The sequence below is a fragment of the Maylandia zebra genome, linkage group LG1 (assembly GCF_041146795.1).
Source record: "Maylandia zebra isolate NMK-2024a linkage group LG1, Mzebra_GT3a, whole genome shotgun sequence".
NCBI classification, from domain to species: Eukaryota; Metazoa; Chordata; class Actinopteri; order Cichliformes; family Cichlidae; genus Maylandia; species Maylandia zebra.
Genome location: NC_135167.1, coordinates 42,286,112 through 42,306,254, shown reverse-complemented (window position 1 = coordinate 42,306,254; position 20,143 = coordinate 42,286,112). Strand labels below are relative to the sequence as shown.

The 20,143-nt window shown below is 41.6% G+C and overlaps 1 protein-coding gene across 1 annotated transcript in view; it reads right to left on the bottom strand.

Annotated features, from left to right (window-relative positions):
* Positions 1–15,602: 15,602 nt before the first annotated feature.
* LOC101467868 (uncharacterized) overlaps positions 15,603–20,143 on the bottom strand; it is a 38,624-nt gene continuing 34,083 nt past the window's right edge. Inside the window, exons 22-29 of the mRNA XM_076886827.1 lie at positions 20,032–20,114; positions 19,767–19,800; positions 18,989–19,117; positions 18,579–18,695; positions 18,361–18,458; positions 18,141–18,233; positions 17,939–18,053; positions 15,603–17,003 (exon numbers count right to left, since the gene is read on the bottom strand). Of these exons, the coding sequence (XP_076742942.1) occupies positions 16,845–17,003; positions 17,939–18,053; positions 18,141–18,233; positions 18,361–18,458; positions 18,579–18,695; positions 18,989–19,117; positions 19,767–19,800; positions 20,032–20,114 (828 nt within the window). The 3' untranslated portion in view covers positions 15,603–16,844. The remainder of the gene's footprint in view (positions 17,004–17,938; positions 18,054–18,140; positions 18,234–18,360; positions 18,459–18,578; positions 18,696–18,988; positions 19,118–19,766; positions 19,801–20,031; positions 20,115–20,143) is intronic.

Genomic DNA, 20,143 nt, shown 5'->3' with positions numbered 1-20,143 from the left:
CCGGCATGCCTTCATATTTATTTGTCTCGCTCATGTCTGCGGTAGGCTCGCTTAGCATAGGGGTCTAGCCTTAGGACCCTTACTGGATACAGACGCTCTGTTCCAAAGGCGTGTAGTCTAACCACTATGCTATCCAGCTGCATATATATATATATATATATATATATATACACTCAACAAAAATATAAACGCAACACCTTTGTTACTGCTCCCATTCCCCATGGGATGGACGTAGAGACCTAAAATTCATTCCAGATACACAATATAACCATCCCTCCCAAACAGTGGTCACAAATCAGTCCAAATGTGTGGTAGTGGGCACATCTGCTATATTGAGATAATCCATCCCACCTCACAGGTGTGCCACATCAGGATGCTGATCTGACATCATGAGTAGTGCACAGGTGTACCTCAGACTGCCCACAACAAAAGGCCACCCTGGAATGTGCAGTTTTGTCTCACAGCAAAATGCCACAGATGCCACAAGCAATGAGGGAGCGTGCAATTGGCATGCTGACAGCAGGAATGTCAACCAGATCTGTCGCCCGTGCATTGAATGTTCATTTCTCAACCATAAGCCGTCTCCACAGGCGTTTCAGAGAATATGGCAGCACATCCAACCGGCCTCACAACCGCAGACCTCGTGTAACCACACCAGCCCAGGACCTCCACATCCAGCAGGTTCACCTCCAAGATCGTCTGAGACCAATGGTGTTTACCAATGGTCTAATTGGATAACTCCTGCTGATCTGATGTTTGCTATTCTGTTCTGCCTTTCTTTACCTTTCTTTACCTTGCTTGGTGTTTCTTACATAGATTAAACAAATGATGTGCAGGTCAGAACAGTGATTTGATTTCCTAGCTGACAGCTTCTTTTTGTTTGTCAGGTTAGATTACTTGGCAGTCTGTGTGCATGTGCTGTCTGTCCAGCTCTGTCCATCCAGGTATTTTCTTTTGCTTTGATCTCCTATAATTGCACAACAACCGGACCTGCGGCTAATTTAGAACCACGCATTAATCCAACGTGCGTGTTGTTGAATTGTGTGAGGACGCTCAGACAGGCACATGCAAACTTCACACAGCAGGCTCCTTGCCAGAAATTAGGGATCGTCTTGCTGTGAGCCAGCAGTGCTGCCCATTATGCCACTTTATAGTTGTTATTCTAAGTAGAGGACATTACAGTGCACATGGCAGCGATGAGTCTGAGAAATTGTGGTAATAACAGGTCATTTGGAAAAGTGATTCCACTTCAAAGGAAGCAAATCCAAAGTTAATTATGGCATCTAACAAGTCACTTTGAAGACACTGCATGTCAGTAAAATGTTCACAACATAGACTAAAATGACCTTTTCTGACAATAGCAGATATTTTTGTGACACATAAAGAAATAATTGAGCAAATTATTAGTTCTTTCAGACACCTGAATAAAGCACTGCCAGAAATGCAGCAGATCAGCCGATCTCATGCATTGTCTGATTGCTACCGAACACCAGCTGATAACTGCAGAGTTCAGATTTCCTCCTTTTTACATTTGCATTGCTTTACTGAACACAAGCCAAAAGCAGAATTACAATTTCAGGAAGCAATATTTCATTACAGGTTCAGCCTTTTCAAATTTCCTTTGTGCACATAAACAGTCAAGGAAAAAATAATTGCAGGAATTGCCTCTGACTGGCTCTCCAGCTGTGGATACTTTTGAAATTCATCCAGTCGGCCCAGTTTACAGCAGCTGATGTCAGAACAGTGCACAGGTGTGGAAGCTCCAGCAACACTTGTGACATAAAGATCAACTTTATATCTCAGTTTCCAGCCTGTGGCCTTCGTTTGCTTCGTGTTCTGTGTGTTTTCACACCAGTGCAGGCTCTACAGGGTCACCACCAGCTCTGTGTGGTGCATGCAGGCAGCTCACTCTTCAGATGACTCTGATATACAACTGAAAGCAACGTTTTAAATATGCTGTATAATTAACTGCCAAGTACTTAAGTAAAAGTGCTTATGTGTCACTACAGTTGGGTTTAGTCATCAGACGCACTCATTTTGTATGAGTGCAGTTAAAGTACATGTATTGTAGTGTTTGCAGAACGTTGTACAACAACTCTTTGTACTATAACCATGAGATGAGAATAAAACTATGAATTTAAAAAATGTAGGGATGCTTAAATTCTCTTTCAAACAACTTTTCTGCTGATGAAAGATGGAAGAAGGTACTGTAGGTAAGATGGCTGATGCCACGTTCTGATATGGTCTTTGTAATCCATTGTTTCAGTTATAAATCTGTTTTCTAGTCTCTGTGATTTTGGATATTCATTCTTGGATTTCGTCGTATTTCCTTCTTGTTGTTTAACGAGCGTTTTCCCTTTTCATTGGCTTCTTGTAACACCCCCGGCTGTTTGTTTGAGTTTCTTCTTTGTTCCTCTTTCCTTTTTCTTCGTACTTTATTTTGAAGCTTCGTTCTTCATGTGCCTTTCAACATTTTTGCTTCTGTCCTTTCTATTCATTGTTTCCTTTTTCTCATTAGTCTCTTATCGGCTGCACCTTTTCCTTCTCCTTGCCTTCTCTTCGCACAATGGAAATTGCCCATGCATTTACATTGTGCTTCATTTCCTAGGTCAAGTAAGCTTTTGTTTGCCCCAGCGTCTCACACTAGCTCTCTCTCACACACACATTTTAAAAAAACTGTTGCAGAGCTCATTGAGTTTTAAGCTTGACTGTGCTCTCTAACGCCTTACAACTTTGGTATTTAATAAAAGCGATTTTCACAGAGGCCACTGTTGGAGTTCTTTACCTGGATTAATAATCATACCATGTGTAAAGTACTTCACCTCACCTCTTCAAGTAGAACAGTCTACCCAATGTCCTAAGACATGTTTTTCATTGCAACAGCCAAAGAACTGACTCTTTTGTTATTGTTATTAAAATTATTATTATTATTATTTAGGAAATATAGTTAGACTTTCATGTTTAAATGTCCAATGCACCAAAACCTTTTTCATGTGTATGGCTGATTTCTAATTTTTATAACTGCAAACTGCACAGGGATGAATTTGTTTATCATTCACTCATTTAAACTGTATTAATGCAAAACATTTTGCATTATTATAAGTGTTGCATTGAGTGACTGGTGAGTGTTGTTGTGTGGATGGACAAATTAGCAAATTTGAGGCTTCAAACCAGTTGACAAAATCATAGGAATGTCACAGTGCCTGTGTGTAATTATTCTACAAAGTGTCGTCCCCAGTTTGCCCCACCTGAACCTAAATTGTATTTGCGTCCCCTTGTGTTATTGCTCTAACCTACTACCCAGCCTAGGATTTATGTAAAAAACAATTTCTTTGAGAAAATATGCAAAAATCTCTGCTTTTTTCTGGCATAAGATTAATCACTGTATGTTTGAAATACCTTGGGAGCAAGCAACTGTGCTGCAAAGATATAAAGCAGTGTATAATAGTCCTGCTTTTCTCAGATCTTATCTCTAAAATCACTGCTGTCAGCACGTTTACGTTTTCATCTGTGTATAAATTTCTTCAAGCACCGAGGACAAAGAGCAGACATCTGGACATGCTATATGATGTACGGTTGGATGAGTTGGGGGTCTTGAGCTCATAGCCAGAGAAGACCATGTTGCTATGGTAACTAATTAACCACACTGAGAGGGAGGTCATGCATGTAGCATTAGATCTCTGCTAAGATGCTTTAGTGGGCCATTTCAGTATTTGTAATAAACCAACTGTTAGAGGAGCACAGCTTCTTATACAGGACGTAATAGAAAACCAAGGTCAGAATGGAGAGTTATTTAGATGACTGGATCACAGGTTTCTGTGTATAATGGGACTGGTGACTTGTAGTAGAGGAGGTACACAAAGGGAAGCAGAAGAGAAAGAGGAAGAGTTGAGAGAGGCATGACCAGCTCTCGAGAGAATGGCAGGCGGGGTGTCTGTCAGGACATGTCTGCAAGCGAACCCAATTTCACATGCAACTAAAGGCAGTCTGAAAGTTTAGAACAGCGCGAGGCTGGATCACAGATGACCTGACAGACACACACACGCACGACAATCTGCAGCACAGACGAAATCTCCATCTAGCTGTTCCTCTCTGTACAGCAGAAGCAGACCTAATTGCAAAGTGGGACATTATATAGGGCACACTGGAAAAAATGTTGGGCTAAAAAGAGAATAGGAGGCAAGCGGGAGCGGTGCGGTACAGTCCTACAGAGTCCAAACAACACAAGCACTCTCACTCACCCCTGACATTTACAGCGTGGGCCCAAAGGTGCTCCATGGTGTCAGCATCACTGTCATTACCATTATCATCAAATATGATGCTGTTAGGGTTATATTGTTGGATTGTCATTTATGCTTGGAAACATATACTCATTTATGCTTTGAAGTATATAATCGTTTGTAGATGGAAAGAATGTCTCATCCTAGGAGGTCTGCAACAACCCTGTGTACCGTGAAGAGGGGAGTACGTTCACTCCTCTTCAGAGGATCACACGCTTCCTAGGGTCATGAGAGAGGTTGTATCTTCTCTTTTGATATGTGGTATAGCAAACACGCCTATATCTGTTTGAGTGTAAGTGAACTGCTGGACTCCCTGGAGCCAGCAGGTCTGGGGAGTCTTCACAGGGTCACATCTGTGACACACACACACACACACACACACACACACACACGCACACACACCTACACGTACATACAGACTGGTACTTTATATGCATGCCTGTGTAAGATGTCATATGTTAATATACTCATGCATATTCATGCAACCACAATAAAGAGCAGTGCTATGGGGGAGCATACTGAGAGTGACTGGGGTTCAAGCGTCAGGAACAGTCAGTTCTCTCCCTCGTGCACGAGATTACCCAAAGAGTTCAGCCTGGTGTCTAATGCTTTTGCTGTTGTAGTAGAATTGTCTTGGTCGTTCCAGCAATAGGTCTGTGCCAGCAAACATATCAGATGCACATTTAAAACTCCCTTTATCCTGACTGATTGGTTCATAAATTGCATTAATGTGTTACTTCAAAACTAGTAAAAATCAGCCTGGTATTTCTGCATTATCATTTCATTATTAGTTAATATGCAGGTCTCATTTGTTCATTAGACAGAGGATGTCCTAGTACTCCTGTTGTTGTTTTTTCCAGCTTGATATGTGGTTGATTGCTTTGATTGACTGCCTGCGAATTAAGTTTCCCCCGCAGGGACGTTATTGTCTGAATTACACTGATGACTGATCTGCTTACATCACAGGAGTCGTGTGTGGGATTCTTCTCTAGGAGCATAAATTATAGTTTTTTAAAAATCTATTTAAAAAAGGTTAGTTGATGTTTAAAAGCTTGGCTTTCAAATTTAGCTTGTAATAACTGACAAAACATGACAACGATTATAACGGTGTAATCGTACTCATAAAACGATGATGCATTATGTAGAGAGAGAGTAGATTTTTTGAAAGACCCCTCCAGTCACCAATACACTAATGAGGAAAAGAAAAAAGGAAAGCATTACAAACACTTATAGTGCTCATGGTTTGAAGACAAAACATGACTTTGGAGTCGTCTTCCACGTCACAGCGTGTCCAAATCCTAAATAAAAGAAACTGGACTCGCTCGAGGTTATTCGAGATCCTTCACCTTACCTTTTCTCCAATAGGCTCCTTCAGTTCTGACTGGTGAGGAGTCTCCAAGCTTTAATCTTCTCCTTGGGTGGTTTGAACCTTAAGATTTGCTACATCTAAGTTACCAAACCACCCAGCAGTGTCTGAACTGCTGCAGTGAAACTGAACTTTTTATGCTGGATTTTTTATCCGATGGTTTTCTATCCTGATACTTTTTGATCATTTATATTTATTTCATTTACAAAAATCAAATAGAAAACTAGGAGGAGATTATTGTCATGTGCTAATTATTATAGTGGGCTTACACGGCATACCAGAAAGACCTGTCACCAGTACACTTCACTGTAGTGTTAACACAGTACTGCTAGCCTAGATCAAGTGTTACAGTCAGATGACTCGAGCTGTGAAATGGTCCACAGTTAATCTTGACTTTTTAAACTCAACAAACCTGACAACACCCGACTAAAGGTCAATGAAAGTAAACAATTTAGAACGGAAACAACTTAATAGGTAATAAAATCATTAAAACTATTCAAATCATCTATTATCTATTCTGTTGAAAATGTTGAAATTCTAAAAAAAATAAAACATTTTGAAGGAGATATTAATGACATTTAGAAAAATCCATTTTTGTATATATAAAGGAATAATAATGATGATAAAGTTTAAATGACATTTTCACTCGGTTATTTTATGAATATAGCTAAAGGTGCTGAATCGGCAGATGCTACATTTACAACGCGGATTTGATTTGTGAAAAATATTTGGTGTAATATTGAATAAAATAATGAAAGTTGTTGTATGAGTTTGTACTGTTTCCACATTTAATCTATTTGTACATATTAACCGGCTTCTGTGTGCGGACAGCAGAGAAAGTATTTCATTGTACAGAGAAATGTTTTTTCTTTGCATGACAATAAATGCTTTGAATCTTGAATTGACCCTGGTCTGGATCACTTCGAATCCATTTGACAAAACCGTCTTCAAACTGTAGAACACTTTAACGATGTTGGTCAGAGGAGCAGTTATTTAACGTAAATCATTAAAACTGTTCCATAAGCTTATCCTGGTTGAATTGTCAGCATGAACCGAGGATTCTGAGGCACAAGTTTTTTCTTTGTTGTAAGCTTCAAAGATCACTCAATCCTCAAAACATAAAGGCTACAGCAACTGTTTATTTAGCCAGGAAATAAAAGTAGTGGACGATGATGACTCACAGCAGAAACATACTGAAAAAGATTTCCCTAGACATCTTAACATCATTGAGATTTGGTTAAAAAGGCAAAGATGAAAAGTCATCTCAGGTGACACAAAAGACATCCTGAAAACGTATGTCCAGACATCTACACGAGACACTTTCCTTCTGTGTAAACTCTTCAAACTCCTCATATCGTGTTGCTGTAGCACACTCAACAGTAAATGGTAAATGGCCTGTATTTATATAGCGCTTTACTCGTCCCTAAGGACCCCAAAGCGCTTTAGATATCCAGTCATCCACCCATTCACACACACGTGATGGCAGCTACATTGTAGCCACAGCCACCCTGGGGCGCACTGACAGAGGCGAGGCTGCCGAACACTGGCGCCACCGGGCCCTCTGACCACCACCAGTAGGCAACGGGTGAAGTGTCTTGCCCAAGGACACAACGACCAAGACTGTCCAAGCCGGGGCTCGAACCGGCAACCTTCCAATTACAAGGCGAACTCCCAACTCTTGAGCCACGATCGCCCCAGTACAGAAAAACACAACTTACTTGTACAATAGAATAAACATGATTTTTAAATCTTTGATTTAATTTAATTTAAACTTTAAGAATTTATTTTTAAAAATTCAGTTAGACAAAAGAAGGAGCTCGGTTAAACAGAAATACAAAAAAGTGAAAAGCTTAATAGCCCAAACCCAAATGTGGTGCAATGAGGAGTCTAACAGCTCAGACAGACAGTAGTAGGGTCAGGATCCAGTAATTATCCAAAGCCATTCACCATGTCACAGTTATTTTCATGGCCTCTAAATCCAAACAGCAATTGATCAGTTGATCCAAAATTCTGCAGCAAGGATACTGATGGTGACTAGAAACAGAGAGCACAGTTTATTGAATTGTATTTTAAATCCTGCTCCTCACATACAAGGTCTTAAATAATCCGGCCCATCTATCAGAGCACTTCGCTCTCGCACTGCAGGCTTACTTGTTGTTCCTATTTAAAAGTAGAATGTGTTTATACACATTCACACCCTAAGTGATTAATCATGGTGATTAATCATTAGTTAATGTTCATTTTTGGCTCTCTTACACCACGTATCTTTGGCCGCCCCTCCCTGAGCCTGGTTCTAGAAGAGGTTTCTTCCTGTTAAAAAGGAGTTTTTCCTTCCCACTGTCGCCAAATCACTTGCTCATCGGGGGTCAAATGATTGTTGCAGTTTTCTCTGTTCTCTCTGAATTACTGTAGGGTCTACCTTACTAAAGTGCTTTGAGGCAACTGTTGTTGTAATTATATATATATACAAATTGAAGTGAATTGAATATGGAACCACTGCGAAGCTTTAAATTTGAAGTCTCTGAAGAAGTGATGCTCCAGGTTAGCGTACTGTTCGTCAAAGGTTTTATTAACATTTGGAAGAATCAGAATTGAATCGACCCCTTTCTTTGTGGTGCCATTGATCTTCTGGTATCAAGAGGATAAAACCAGGGTATATTATAAATCACTGTCGTACCTGTAGAGTCATTGGGGCATTCACATTTCTGCCTTAATGGTCATCAGAAAACACACAGGGAAAACAGGCAAAGTGGAGTTCTTATCCAAGAAAGAAAATCGCCTGATGTTAAGCTATCACTCTGACTTTGCAGGTATAATTCCTGCTGAATTGGTGAGGTAACAGCATCACCATCAACACAGGAGCACCACAGGGGTGTGTCCTCTCACCACTGCTCTACTCCCTCTGCACTTCAGACTGTGTCACCACTCACGGCTCCAACACCATTGTGAAGTTCGCTGACGACACAGTGGTGTTGGGCGCCATCTCCAACAATGATGAGGCGGCCTACATGAAGTGAAGAATCTGGCATCATGGTGCCAGGATAACCATCTCCAGCTGAACGTTGGTGGACTTCAGAAGGAGTCAGCACAGAGACTACAAGCCCATTATCATCAATGGAGCTCTAGTGGAGAGGGTGCAGTCCTTCAAGTATCTCAGTGTCCACATCTGCTCAGACCTGACATGGGCTGCCCACATTCAGGTCCAGACCAAAAAGGCTAGGCAGCGCCTGTATCACCTCTGACAACTGAGGAAGTTCAGGGTCTCTCCAAAGATCCTCAGGACTTTGTATACAGGCGCTGTGGAGAGCATCCTCACACAGAACATCACATCGTGGTTTGGGAACAGTTGTGTGAAGGACCAAAAAGCTCTCCAGAGAGTGATCCGTACAGCAGAACGCTGCTGCAGGATTGCTCTCCCCCCGCTTCAGGACACCTACACCAGGAGATGCCGGACTAGAGCAGCGCAGATACTGAAGGACCCGTCCCATCCTGGCAACAAACTGTTCCAACTTCTGCAATCTGGTAGAAGGTTCCACATCATCCGGGCAAGGACAGAGAGACTCAAGAGGAGCTTCTATCCCCAAGCCATCCGTGCCCTAAACACACACACCCGCCCTCTCACATCCATAAGTAACTGAGACAGGACTCAGGACTCTCTTCCAGACACTCTAAACTCAGAGGCACAATGTACATTTCAAATTCCTTTAATTATAAATATGTTCATATAGAATAGAATAGAATAGAATAGAATAGAATAATCCTTTAATTGTCCCACAAGGGGGAATTTGGTTGTAATATTGTCTATTCTGTAAAATGGTCAGATTGTTTATTGTTATTTAATTCACTTAATGTACAGAATTCACCTGCTTGCTGCATACATGCCACTACTGCACATTCACCTAATCTATATATTATATATAATGGTGTCAGGTTTCATTTCACTGTGTGTTATACCTGTATAACTATGCATGTGACGAATAAAGAACCTTGAATTACTTTTATGCTTCACAGTTTCACATGGATGCATTAAAATGAAGATAGGATCATTTATTTGTTGAGCGTACCTCACCAAAGCCTACTTGTTCTCTCTCCACCATCACCACGTATCACAGGTGCCCTTGTTCTGCTCTCTCTCTCTCACTCTTTCTCTTGCGCTTTCTCACTCTCTCACTCACTCCAGCTCTGAAAGCACATTAATCATAGCAGTCTCCCACATGTTTTCACCTCTACCTCCTCCCCGCCCCTTTTCTCCTACTCCTCCGGTTCTCTTCCTCTGGTGCTGTAGGCAAGTGGGTCACCGGCAACTGGAGGACTGTTTTCACTCTGGCTGAGAAAGACAGAGATAGGGAGGAGAAGGCTGCAGGAGCAAAACCGAGATGCAGATTTCCTTCTTTTATTAGAACATGGTCGGAGCGGTTTCCTCCAGAAGCCACGAGATTCAAACCGAGCTGACTTTGTGTCAGTCTGACTGTGAAATTTCACCGTCCAGTCTTTAAACGTGGAAATGAATGAGTCATCGTCATCAGTATCAAAATGAAACGTCTACCTCAGACGGGCCACATTTCACATAAAAAGACAAACGTAGTATTACTAAGAAATGTGTCTCTTCAGTAATGAAAAATCTGCAGGAAGGCAAAGAAGTGTAATCCCTCTGTGATCAGTGTTGTATAGAAGAGCACAATAGCGGTCGCACTGAGAAAACTTGGTTCTCAGTGTGGTCCACCCAATCACATATCTGGCCCCGTGACTTAAACAGGACATCGCAGTTTAAAAGATGAGATCCTGTCACAAAAGGGAAGAAAGGGAGAATTCTCCATGAATATTTATGAGACTGGACAGGCCTTCCAGGCAATAAATTAGCCACAGTATTGTATTCCACAGCTGAAATAACTCCAATAGAATGAGGAAAATGGGCCAAATTCATGAACAATGGCACATATAAGGACAAGATACAGAACCCACCTCTCTCATCCGTCCCTTCGTGGTTATCTCAGATAATACCAAAGTACAGCGCAGTTACATAAAAGGGTTGTTCCGCACCTTAACAGACTTTGCCATCTAGTGGCCTTATGTTCACATTACATCAAACATCAAAAACGTAAATGAAGAAGTCTGCAAGCCATTGCTGTTAAATGTTACATTCACCATCCACCTTATCAGGTACATCTTGCTAGTACTACTGTTAAGTCTTTTTCTTCAAGAACTGCTTGAATTCTTTATTGTCAGCAGCCTGACTGCTAATGCAGTGTGAGATAGAATGAATGTTCACACCAAGTTCTGATCCAGCCACCTCTCTGTCACTGCGGGAATCAAGACTCAGACCAGGTAATATTTCCCCAAACCTCTGCTGTCCAGTGTTGCTGGGTCCACGTGAACTGTACCTCAGCATCCTGCAGGAGAGCCGCACAGAGAGCTCTGCTGCTGCTGCTGTAGCTCATCAGTATGGTACCTTGGGAATAATGAGTGGCTGTTTGAGTTACTGTCTGGTTTTCAGCCCATTCTCTGTAAACCCTACAGATAGTCGTGTGGGAAAATCCCAACAGATGAGCAGCTTCAAGTACTCAGACCAACACGTGGGACCAAACCATGTCTGAACAACCATTTAAATACCATTTCTTCCTCACACTGATGCTCAGTCTGAACTTTTAACCATGTCTACTTGTCAGGATGCACTGAGTTACTGCTGTGTGATTGGCTGATTTGTTTTCATGAGCAGTTGAACAGGTTACATAAAGAGTCTGAATAGTTTTCAATTCTTTTAGACATATTTTCAGTTATTTTATTTTATGTGTTTTGGTTAAATGAACTAATTAATAAACAACTATAGTAATCAGTTTACTTTGAGATAATTTCAAATGACTTTTTTTTATAGCCCCACAGCCACAGTCATTTCATTGCACACAGTACAATGTTAGAGACATAACCACAGCAATCAGGTGATACCGTGAGCAAGCATTTGGCAACAGTGAGTAATACCAACCTCCAGAGTTGAAAAACAAATTCAACACTGAAGTGCCAAAACTTGCAGTTTGGCCCCTTCGAGCTGGCTCCAAAAGTCCCCATGGACTCCATGTTAAATGTCTACATGAACAAACCCGTTACAGGAATCCTAACACAGGCAGCTGTAGCCAGCTGGTGTGTGCTAAGCCTCAGCAGCCTCAAGAAGCCTGTGCTTCAACTGCGTGCACGTTTTATCAGTGCAGCTGGTTAATCAAGTTAGCTAGTGGTGGATGATAACGCGGCACTCCACTCTTAGCCAAACATTGTCACATCTGACTGAAAACCTAACATGGGGGGCAAATAAGGTTTCAAAATGTGCATTCAAAAACCAGTCGGTGGGCTTCACAGCAGTCGTCTTTCTGTGGAAGCCTGTTTCCGCCACTAAATAAAAACAAAAAAGCTAGTATCCATAACTCGAAATTTCGAGTTATTTTCTCGAAATTTCGACTTATTAACTCGAAATTTCATCCATGAGCCAACCCTCATTAGAAGAGAGGGACTCTGCCTCCTGAACCCAAAGCAGGTGGTGGTTCCAGACAAGAGAAGCCTGATAGTTAAAAGATTTTAACCTTTAAATATATTGACCCCTCCACTTCTTGACTTTGTTCCCAGGCTTTAGAAAATCTAGCATGTGATAAGACATTACATGAGCTATTATGGCCGATTTTGATCCTCTAGCATGTAAAAAGCATGGATTAGATAAAGTATGGCAAGTAATTCTAAACAGTGTCACTTAGTTGTTTTAGTAGCAGTAGTAGACTGGCAGCCTGCTCTGTGCAGTAAGATGCTGCCTTTAAATTATTCCTACTCTCAGACTGTGGATCTGCTCCTTATCAGCAGTGAATTAAGTTTCAGTGAAGCATTGTTCCTGGTTGGCCAGCAGAGGCTTGCACCTAGCATACATTACCAGCCTATACAGTAACTGAGTATAGGATCTGTAATTCAATTCAATTCAATTTTATTTATATAGCGCCAAATCACAACAAAAGTCGCCTCAAGGCGCTTCATAGATACAGAGAAAAACCCAACAATCATATGACCCCCTATGAGCAAGCACTTTGGCGACAGTGGGAAGGAAAAACTCCCTTTTAACAGGAAGAAACCTCCGGCAGAACCAGGCTCAGGGAGGGGCGGGGCCATCTGCTGCGACCGGTTGGGGTGAGAGAAGGAAGACAGGATAAAAGACATGCTGTGGAAGAGAGACAGAGGTTAATAACACGTATGATTCAGTGCAGAGAGGTCTGTTAATACATAGTGAGTGAGAAAGGTGACTGGAAAGGAAAAACCCAATGCATCATGGGAATCCCCCGGCAGCCTACGTCCATTGCAGCATAACTAAGGGAGGATTCAGGGTCACCTGGTCCAGCCCTAACTATATGCTTTAGCAAAAAGGAAAGTTTGAAGCCTAATCTTGAAAGTAGAGATAGTGTCTGTCTCCTGAATCCAAACTGGAAGCTGGTTCCACAGAAGAGGGGCCTGAAAACTGAAGGCTCTGCCTCCCATTCTACTTTTAAATACTCTAGGAACAACAAGTAGGCCTGCAGAGCGAGAGCAAAGTGCTCTAATAGGGTGATATGGTACTACAAGGTCATTAAGATAAGATGGGGCCTGATTATTTAAGAGCTTGTATGTGAGGAGCAGGATTTTGAATTCAATTCTGGACTTAACAGGAAGCCAATGAAGGGAAGCCAAAACAGGAGAAATCTGCTCTCTCTTTCTAGTCCCTGTCAGTACTCTTGCTGCAGCATTTTGGATCAGCTGAAGGCTTTTCAGTGAGTTTTTTGGACATCCTGATAATAATGAATTACAGTCGTCCAGCCTGGAAGTAATAAATGCATGAACTAGTTTTTCAGCGTCACTCTGAGACAGGATATTTCTAATTTTAGAGATGTTGCACAAATGGAAGAAAGCAGTCTTACATATTTGTTTAATATGTGCGTTGAAGGACATGTCCTGGTCAAAAATGACTCCAAGGTTCCTCACAGTGTTACTGGAGGCCAAGGTAATGCCATCCAGAGTAAGAATCTGGTTAGATACCATATTTCTAAGATTTTCAGGGCCGAGTACAATAACCTCAGTTTGATCTGAATGAAGAAGCAGAAAGTTAGCGGCCATCCAGGTCTTTATGTCTTTAAGATATTCCTGCAGTTTAACTCATTGGTGTGTGTTATCTGGCTTCATGGACAGATAGAGCTGGGTGTCATCAGCATAGCAGTGTAAATGTATGCTATGTCTTCTAATGATGCTGCCTAAGGGAAGCATGTATAATGTAAACAGAATTGGTCCTAGCACTGAACCCTGTGGAACTCCATAATTAACCTCAGTGTGTGAAGAGGACTCTCCATTTACATGCACAAACTGGAGTCTATTAGATAGATATGATACAAACCACTGCAGCGCAGTACCTGTAATACCTACAGCATGTTCTAATCGCTCTAATAGGATATTATGGTCGACAGTATCGAACGCTGCACTGAGGTCTAGCAGGACAAGCACAGAGATGAGTCCACTGTCAGAGGCCATAAGAAGATCATTTGTAACCTTCACTAAAGCTGTTTCTGTGCTGTGATGAGCTCTGAAACCTGACTGAAACTCTTCAAATAAGCCTCTGCAGATGATCTGTTAGCTGTTTGATATGAAAGGAAGGTTGGAGATTGGCCTATAATTAGCTAAGACTGCTGGGTCCAGAGATGCTTTTTGAGTAAAGGTTTAACTACAGCCAGCTTGAAGGCCTGTGGTACATAGCCGATTATTAGAGATGGGTTGATCATATTTAAGATCGAAGAATTAATTAATGGCAGGACTTCTTTGAGCAGTTTTGTATGAATGGGGTCTAAAAGACACGTTGATAGTTTGGAGGAAGTAATTATTGAAGTTAACTCAGAAAGATCAATTGGAGAAAAAGAGTCTAACTTAACATCAATGGTACTAAGAGTAGCTGTAGATAATATTACATCTGTGGGATGGTTATTGGTAATTTTTTCTCTAATGATAAAAATTTTATTTGTGAAGAAGTTCATGAAGTCATTACTAGTTAACGTTAAAGGGATTGTTGGCTCAACAGAGCTCTGACTGTTTGTCAGCCTGGCTACAGTGCTGAAGAGAAACCTGGGGTTGTTCTTATTTTCTTCAATCAGTGATGAATAGTAAGATGTTCTGGCTTTGCGGAGGGCTTTCTTATAAAGCAGCAAACTATTTCTCCAGGCTAAATGATGATCCTCTAAATTTGTGACACGCCATTTCCTCTCCAGATTACGAGGCATCTGCTTTAGGGTATGTGTTTGAGAATTATACCACGGAGTCAGGTACTTCTGATTAGAGACCTTAGTTTTCACAGGAGCTACAGTATCCAGAGTCGTACTGTAAGACTGGTACTGTCATGTTTCTTTGTAGAGGAAATGGTAAAGACTGCACATCATAAATATTATTAGATATTTTACTCCTTACCTGTTAGAAGACAGCGTGCCTTTACTCTGTTTATTTCAATAAAATGTTGAAATGTCACATTAGGGTCCAAAACAACACCAAAGACCAGAGGCAGTGCTCAGACTGCATCTTGCTACTTCAAAGCAAAGTGGGATCTGTTCTCAAGACTGCCACAATTTGAATGTTTTGCTCTTTGACGTTCGACTATCCTTAATTTGGATGGTGTCAGTGGCCATGTCCATCTTTCATATACAGTCTTTGGGCTGATTTAGTGAGTCCTTAAAGACGCAGGAGAGCCTCTAATGTGAAACCAGAAGATATACAAGCTACAAAGTGGACTTTGACATGTACAGTACTCAACACTCAAACAACAGCACTGACTGGAAATGTTAGAATTGATACTTCTGCTATTGTTAAGAGGACGCATGCAGTGAGGGCTTTGGCGTTTATTACTCTGTCTTGATTGTTAACTCCACCTTTTGTTATTGCAGTGGTCAAATCACCACAGATTTAGTAAAAAACAATTCATGTGGGCAGAAAACTTCAATGAGCTTTATTAAAGTCCGTTCTAGATGGTGAAAGGCGATCAGAAAAGGTTCTCCCCGACACAGTATTGCACGACGTCAAGCCTCATGAGCCTCAAGGCCAACTGCTTTGCTAACGTTTAAAAATAGAGGCAGTAGAGAAAATATGCCATCTGAACATTTTTCAGTAGTTTACCTTTTTATAAATAGATTTCGGTCACTGTTCGTTGATTGAACCCTTTATATACAGATACTTATAACACAAACATGTGCAGAACTGCATTTTTCAACAAAAATGCATCAACTAACAAGCCAGAAAACAGATCCTGACGCTCATTTGCACTGTTTGTGTTTTTTTAGTTGAACCTACACAAAGAGAATTCTGGCTTGTTAGTCGAAGTTATTTTAGAAAAAAAAATTCTTACCAACCTGTTTTTAACCTCTGAACAATCAAGAAGAAATTTACAGTCAATAAACATCAAGCAGACAGGATAAAAATCATATGTACAGAAATGTGACATACTGTACAGCGTGCATGTGTGGATGCAGACATAAATACACTTAAATACAAACAACTCGTACCTGCTACTGCGTTGCAGTACAATTTCAATGGCACACCATGATACTCGAGAATATTATGTCTCCCACTAGCTTTTACAGGCATGAGGGTGCTCGCCAAAGTAACAATACAGACACCTTTGGCTTTACAGTTTAAAGGGAACAGAATGGGAGAGGTGTAGTGCTTCGGAGCTTCCACAAAATGATTACATACACATTTGGAGTTTCAGTGCATAGTTTAAACTCAGCATTTTGATTATGTGATCATGTGCAACACACGAACTCAGGCAAACAAGAAAAGCAGCAGCTGGTGTGTGCAGGAGATTTCTTAGTGTTAAGTACGGGTGTATATGGCTTTCTGCAAACTGTGCAGCTTTTCCCCGAGGGTCACATCAAACAAACTCTTTTCTCGTCTCCTGTCCAGTGTGGCTCTTAAAAAATGAAAGAAAAGAAATTGAAGGCAAGCAAAACCAACGGCTTTAAGGCTTGGTCTACTTACAAACATAAGAAAACTTAAATCAGATGCAAACAAACTGTCGTCCCCGCCCCCCCATTACCATTACATTTAAAAGAGAACAACGTGTCAGTTTCAGGTTTTACTGTGTATGCACAAAGTTATTCACTGAAATCTCTGTTAGCTTTCATATGTACCCTTCAGCCAGTTTGTGTTTAGTCCAGGAACGACTTTGCCTACAGGGTTCCAGTGAGGCACATGAGAACGAGCACATGTACGGTGAACAAGTAAGCCAGAAAGAAATATCGAGAGCGAGTGCGACTCGTCAGCAGCCTGGAGAAGTAAAGGCTCCGGCCTCGGAGCCACCGTCGACACGCCACCATCCCTCCTTTCATCTGCGAGGAGAAACAGAAGCAATCAAAGAAATGCTTACATTTGCACTGGAGAAGCTCCAAACACGGCTTTAGTGCACTGGCCCGAATATATGGTGACCCTAATTAAAAGACTAACAAGACTTATTGGGGGCAAGAGTCCTCGTCATTAAGCCTTTTCTGTAATGGGCCACTGTAGGCAAAGTAGAGCAAAGAAAAATGTATCTAAAACTCTTTATTTGATCTCAATGACGTTCTAAAAATTCTCAGTCTCAGACAGTTTGATCCATATGTACTCCATTTTCTTATTTGTTTTGCATGTGCAATAAGTGACAGTTTTCACATCGCTGTGGAGGAATTTGTACTCATCCTCAAACCACACTGGAGAGTTCGGAGCATAATGGCCGGTTTATGGTCACGGCAAAACATCCCAACTGAATTTGAGTCCGGACTTTAAGCAGGCCACTTCAAAACTATAACTCTGGTTACTTTTTTTATTAGTTTTATGGTGGGTACGAGTTCACAGGGTCGGGTAGGATAATAAATGTAATCACCTTTTAAAAACTGCATTTTGTATTTACTCAGGTTATCTTTGTCTAACATTAAAACTAAGCAACCGGGAATGGGATTCATGTTTTCCACAGCACATCCATACATTACATAGCTACATACAAATAAGTTTCCATACTTTTCTTTCATAATAAAAAGTCTGTCACACTCACACCTGTCAGGCTCACTTTTCACTGATCTTTGTGTTTCATTATCGCTGCACAGACCTAAACAGCCACTATGAACTTGTTTTCTCACGTCATCGATTTATATGACTACTCCACGACAGCAGTAAGGTTACGCTGTCAAACACACCGTTCTGCAAAAGCCAACTCGAAAAAGCTGTGTCATAGATTCACGCTGGATCTGTACAGTAAGCAAATCAAAGGAAAATAAAGTGTACCGAGTACCTTTCGAGTTATGAGAGGCTGGTTTGGGTTGAGAGTTAAAGCTTCCCACTCCTCTTCAGCTTCCATCTCGATGCTGAAGTCTCTGTGACTGTCCCTGGACAGACTGGAGGCAGCACTGCACAACAAAAAAACTCATTAAAGATCTGCTGTGTTGACGAATAAGAGTCAGGTGTACGGCTGAGTGACTGCATCTGGCTCCAACCTCTTTACTCTGTCCTCAGCAAGACGCAGAGCCTCCTCGGCCGTCTCTCTCCTGGCTCTCTCATCTGCCAGACTCAGCTCCACCTCCAGCAGCCTTAAAGACAACCACACCCAGGGATAATGTTAGCATGTCTACGACTTCAACCGACCGTACGGATCTCTCCAGGACAATGTGGAGATTTTTGCAGGGATCCAAACTGAAGGCTGTTTGTTTTTTTCACCTTTCTCTCAGCTGACTGGCTTCAGCACTTTCACTTAACATGGAGTCGTTGCTCTTCTCCTGTGGAGCCCCTGGTGCAACTTCAGTGTGAAGTAAACCCTGGTAGGAACGAGTGCAGGATTACAGGTATAAACACACAAGAGCATACAGAGACAACGCAACTGGATTCAGTGGCAGCTCGGATTTGAGTTTTTAAAGCACATGTATATAGAGCTTTACCTGCACCCGGCCTTGGCTTTCCAGCCAATGACATCGATTCTGGGTGTCCCTCAGAGTCTGGGAAACAGCCCTTAGCTGAGCTGTAACAGCAGCTTTCTCCTCCACTGCCTCCTGCAACTGTGAGTATTGATAACCCAAAGAGGAGGGGCAGATAGCTGTTTGACTGTTTTGTACATTTAGAGTTATTCAGCATTCAGTTGCTTTTATATTTGTATATTATTTTGTAGGAAATGGGAAACAAAAATCATGAAATCAAACCTTGAACATTTGAAGTTTATTGTAGTGTAGTTTAATTAGACAGCTTGCCTACACTGTCTGTATCCTCAGGACGTTTTTGCCTGCTTACAAAGGGCTAGCTGAACTCTGATGGGTTTGGCTTTAAAGGACAGTCACCTGAAGCGTTTTCATACCTTTGTGTTGAGCTGCTGGAAGTACTGGTCTCGCTGCTGAATCTCATACATACAGCGCTGCAGATCTCTGTGAAGCTGCCTCCTCTCTGCATCCAATCGACTCACCACCTCCTCCAGACCGCTTTCCTGCTGTGTCGGAAGGAAGAAATGGGATCGTTTGGTGTCACAACTACCAAAGAGAGAAAAACTGGTTTATCAACCAGGATATCTAAACAGTTTAACTTAGGTAGGATTTCCTGTTCTGTGTGCTGGTTATTGTTTGTTTACATATGCAGATACATTTTTCAAAACATACAAAGTCAAATCACAGTCAGACATTAGCCAAGAGTTTTCCCTGCTTTGCTCTCCTCTCTACTAAAGCTTAAATATGACTCGTGAATAAAGAGCAATGTCTACAGATTCTACATATTCATATGCAGATATCTGTTTATGATTAGTCTCGGTCGTTGTGTCCTTGGGCAAGACACTTCACCTACCGCCTACTGGTGTTGGCCAGAGGGGCCGATGGCGCGATATGGCAGCCTCGCCTCTGTCAGTCTGCCCCAGGGCAGCTGTGGCTACAACCGTAGCTGCCTCCACCAGTGTGTGAATGTGAGAGTGAATGAATAGTGGAATTGTAAAGCGCTTTGAGGGTCTCGAAAAGCGCTATATTAATGCAATCCATTATTATTATTATTATGATTAAATTCACTGTGACCGTGAAGGTCAAAAGCTGCACAAGTGCATCCGTGAGTCACAGCCTCCCAACAAAGGAGGACGACTGAGAAGTGTAACTTACTTTAACTGGCAGGTCCTTCGGCTCAGCATCAGATCTACATAACAAAAAATGTGTTAAAAATTGAAGTAAAATGAATTTAAGCTGTGTGCATAACAGTGCTGCAGTCAAGCTTTCAAGCCTTCACATAGATGGAGGAACTTACTTAGCTTACTAGCAAATACAGTAACACACATTTCCTGTTTCTGCTGTATGGAAAAACCTTTGAGCCGGGCAGCTTTGGGAATACTTTTAAAACTTGAATAGGAAACCGTTTTCCTTCCTTTACCTCTGATCCACTGTTGCTTCCTGCTGGCTTCTCACTTCTTTGTGTGCCATTTGTTGCAGTTCGTCCATCTTCTGATGTATCCCCTGCGATGACAGTAAACAGAAAGAAAATG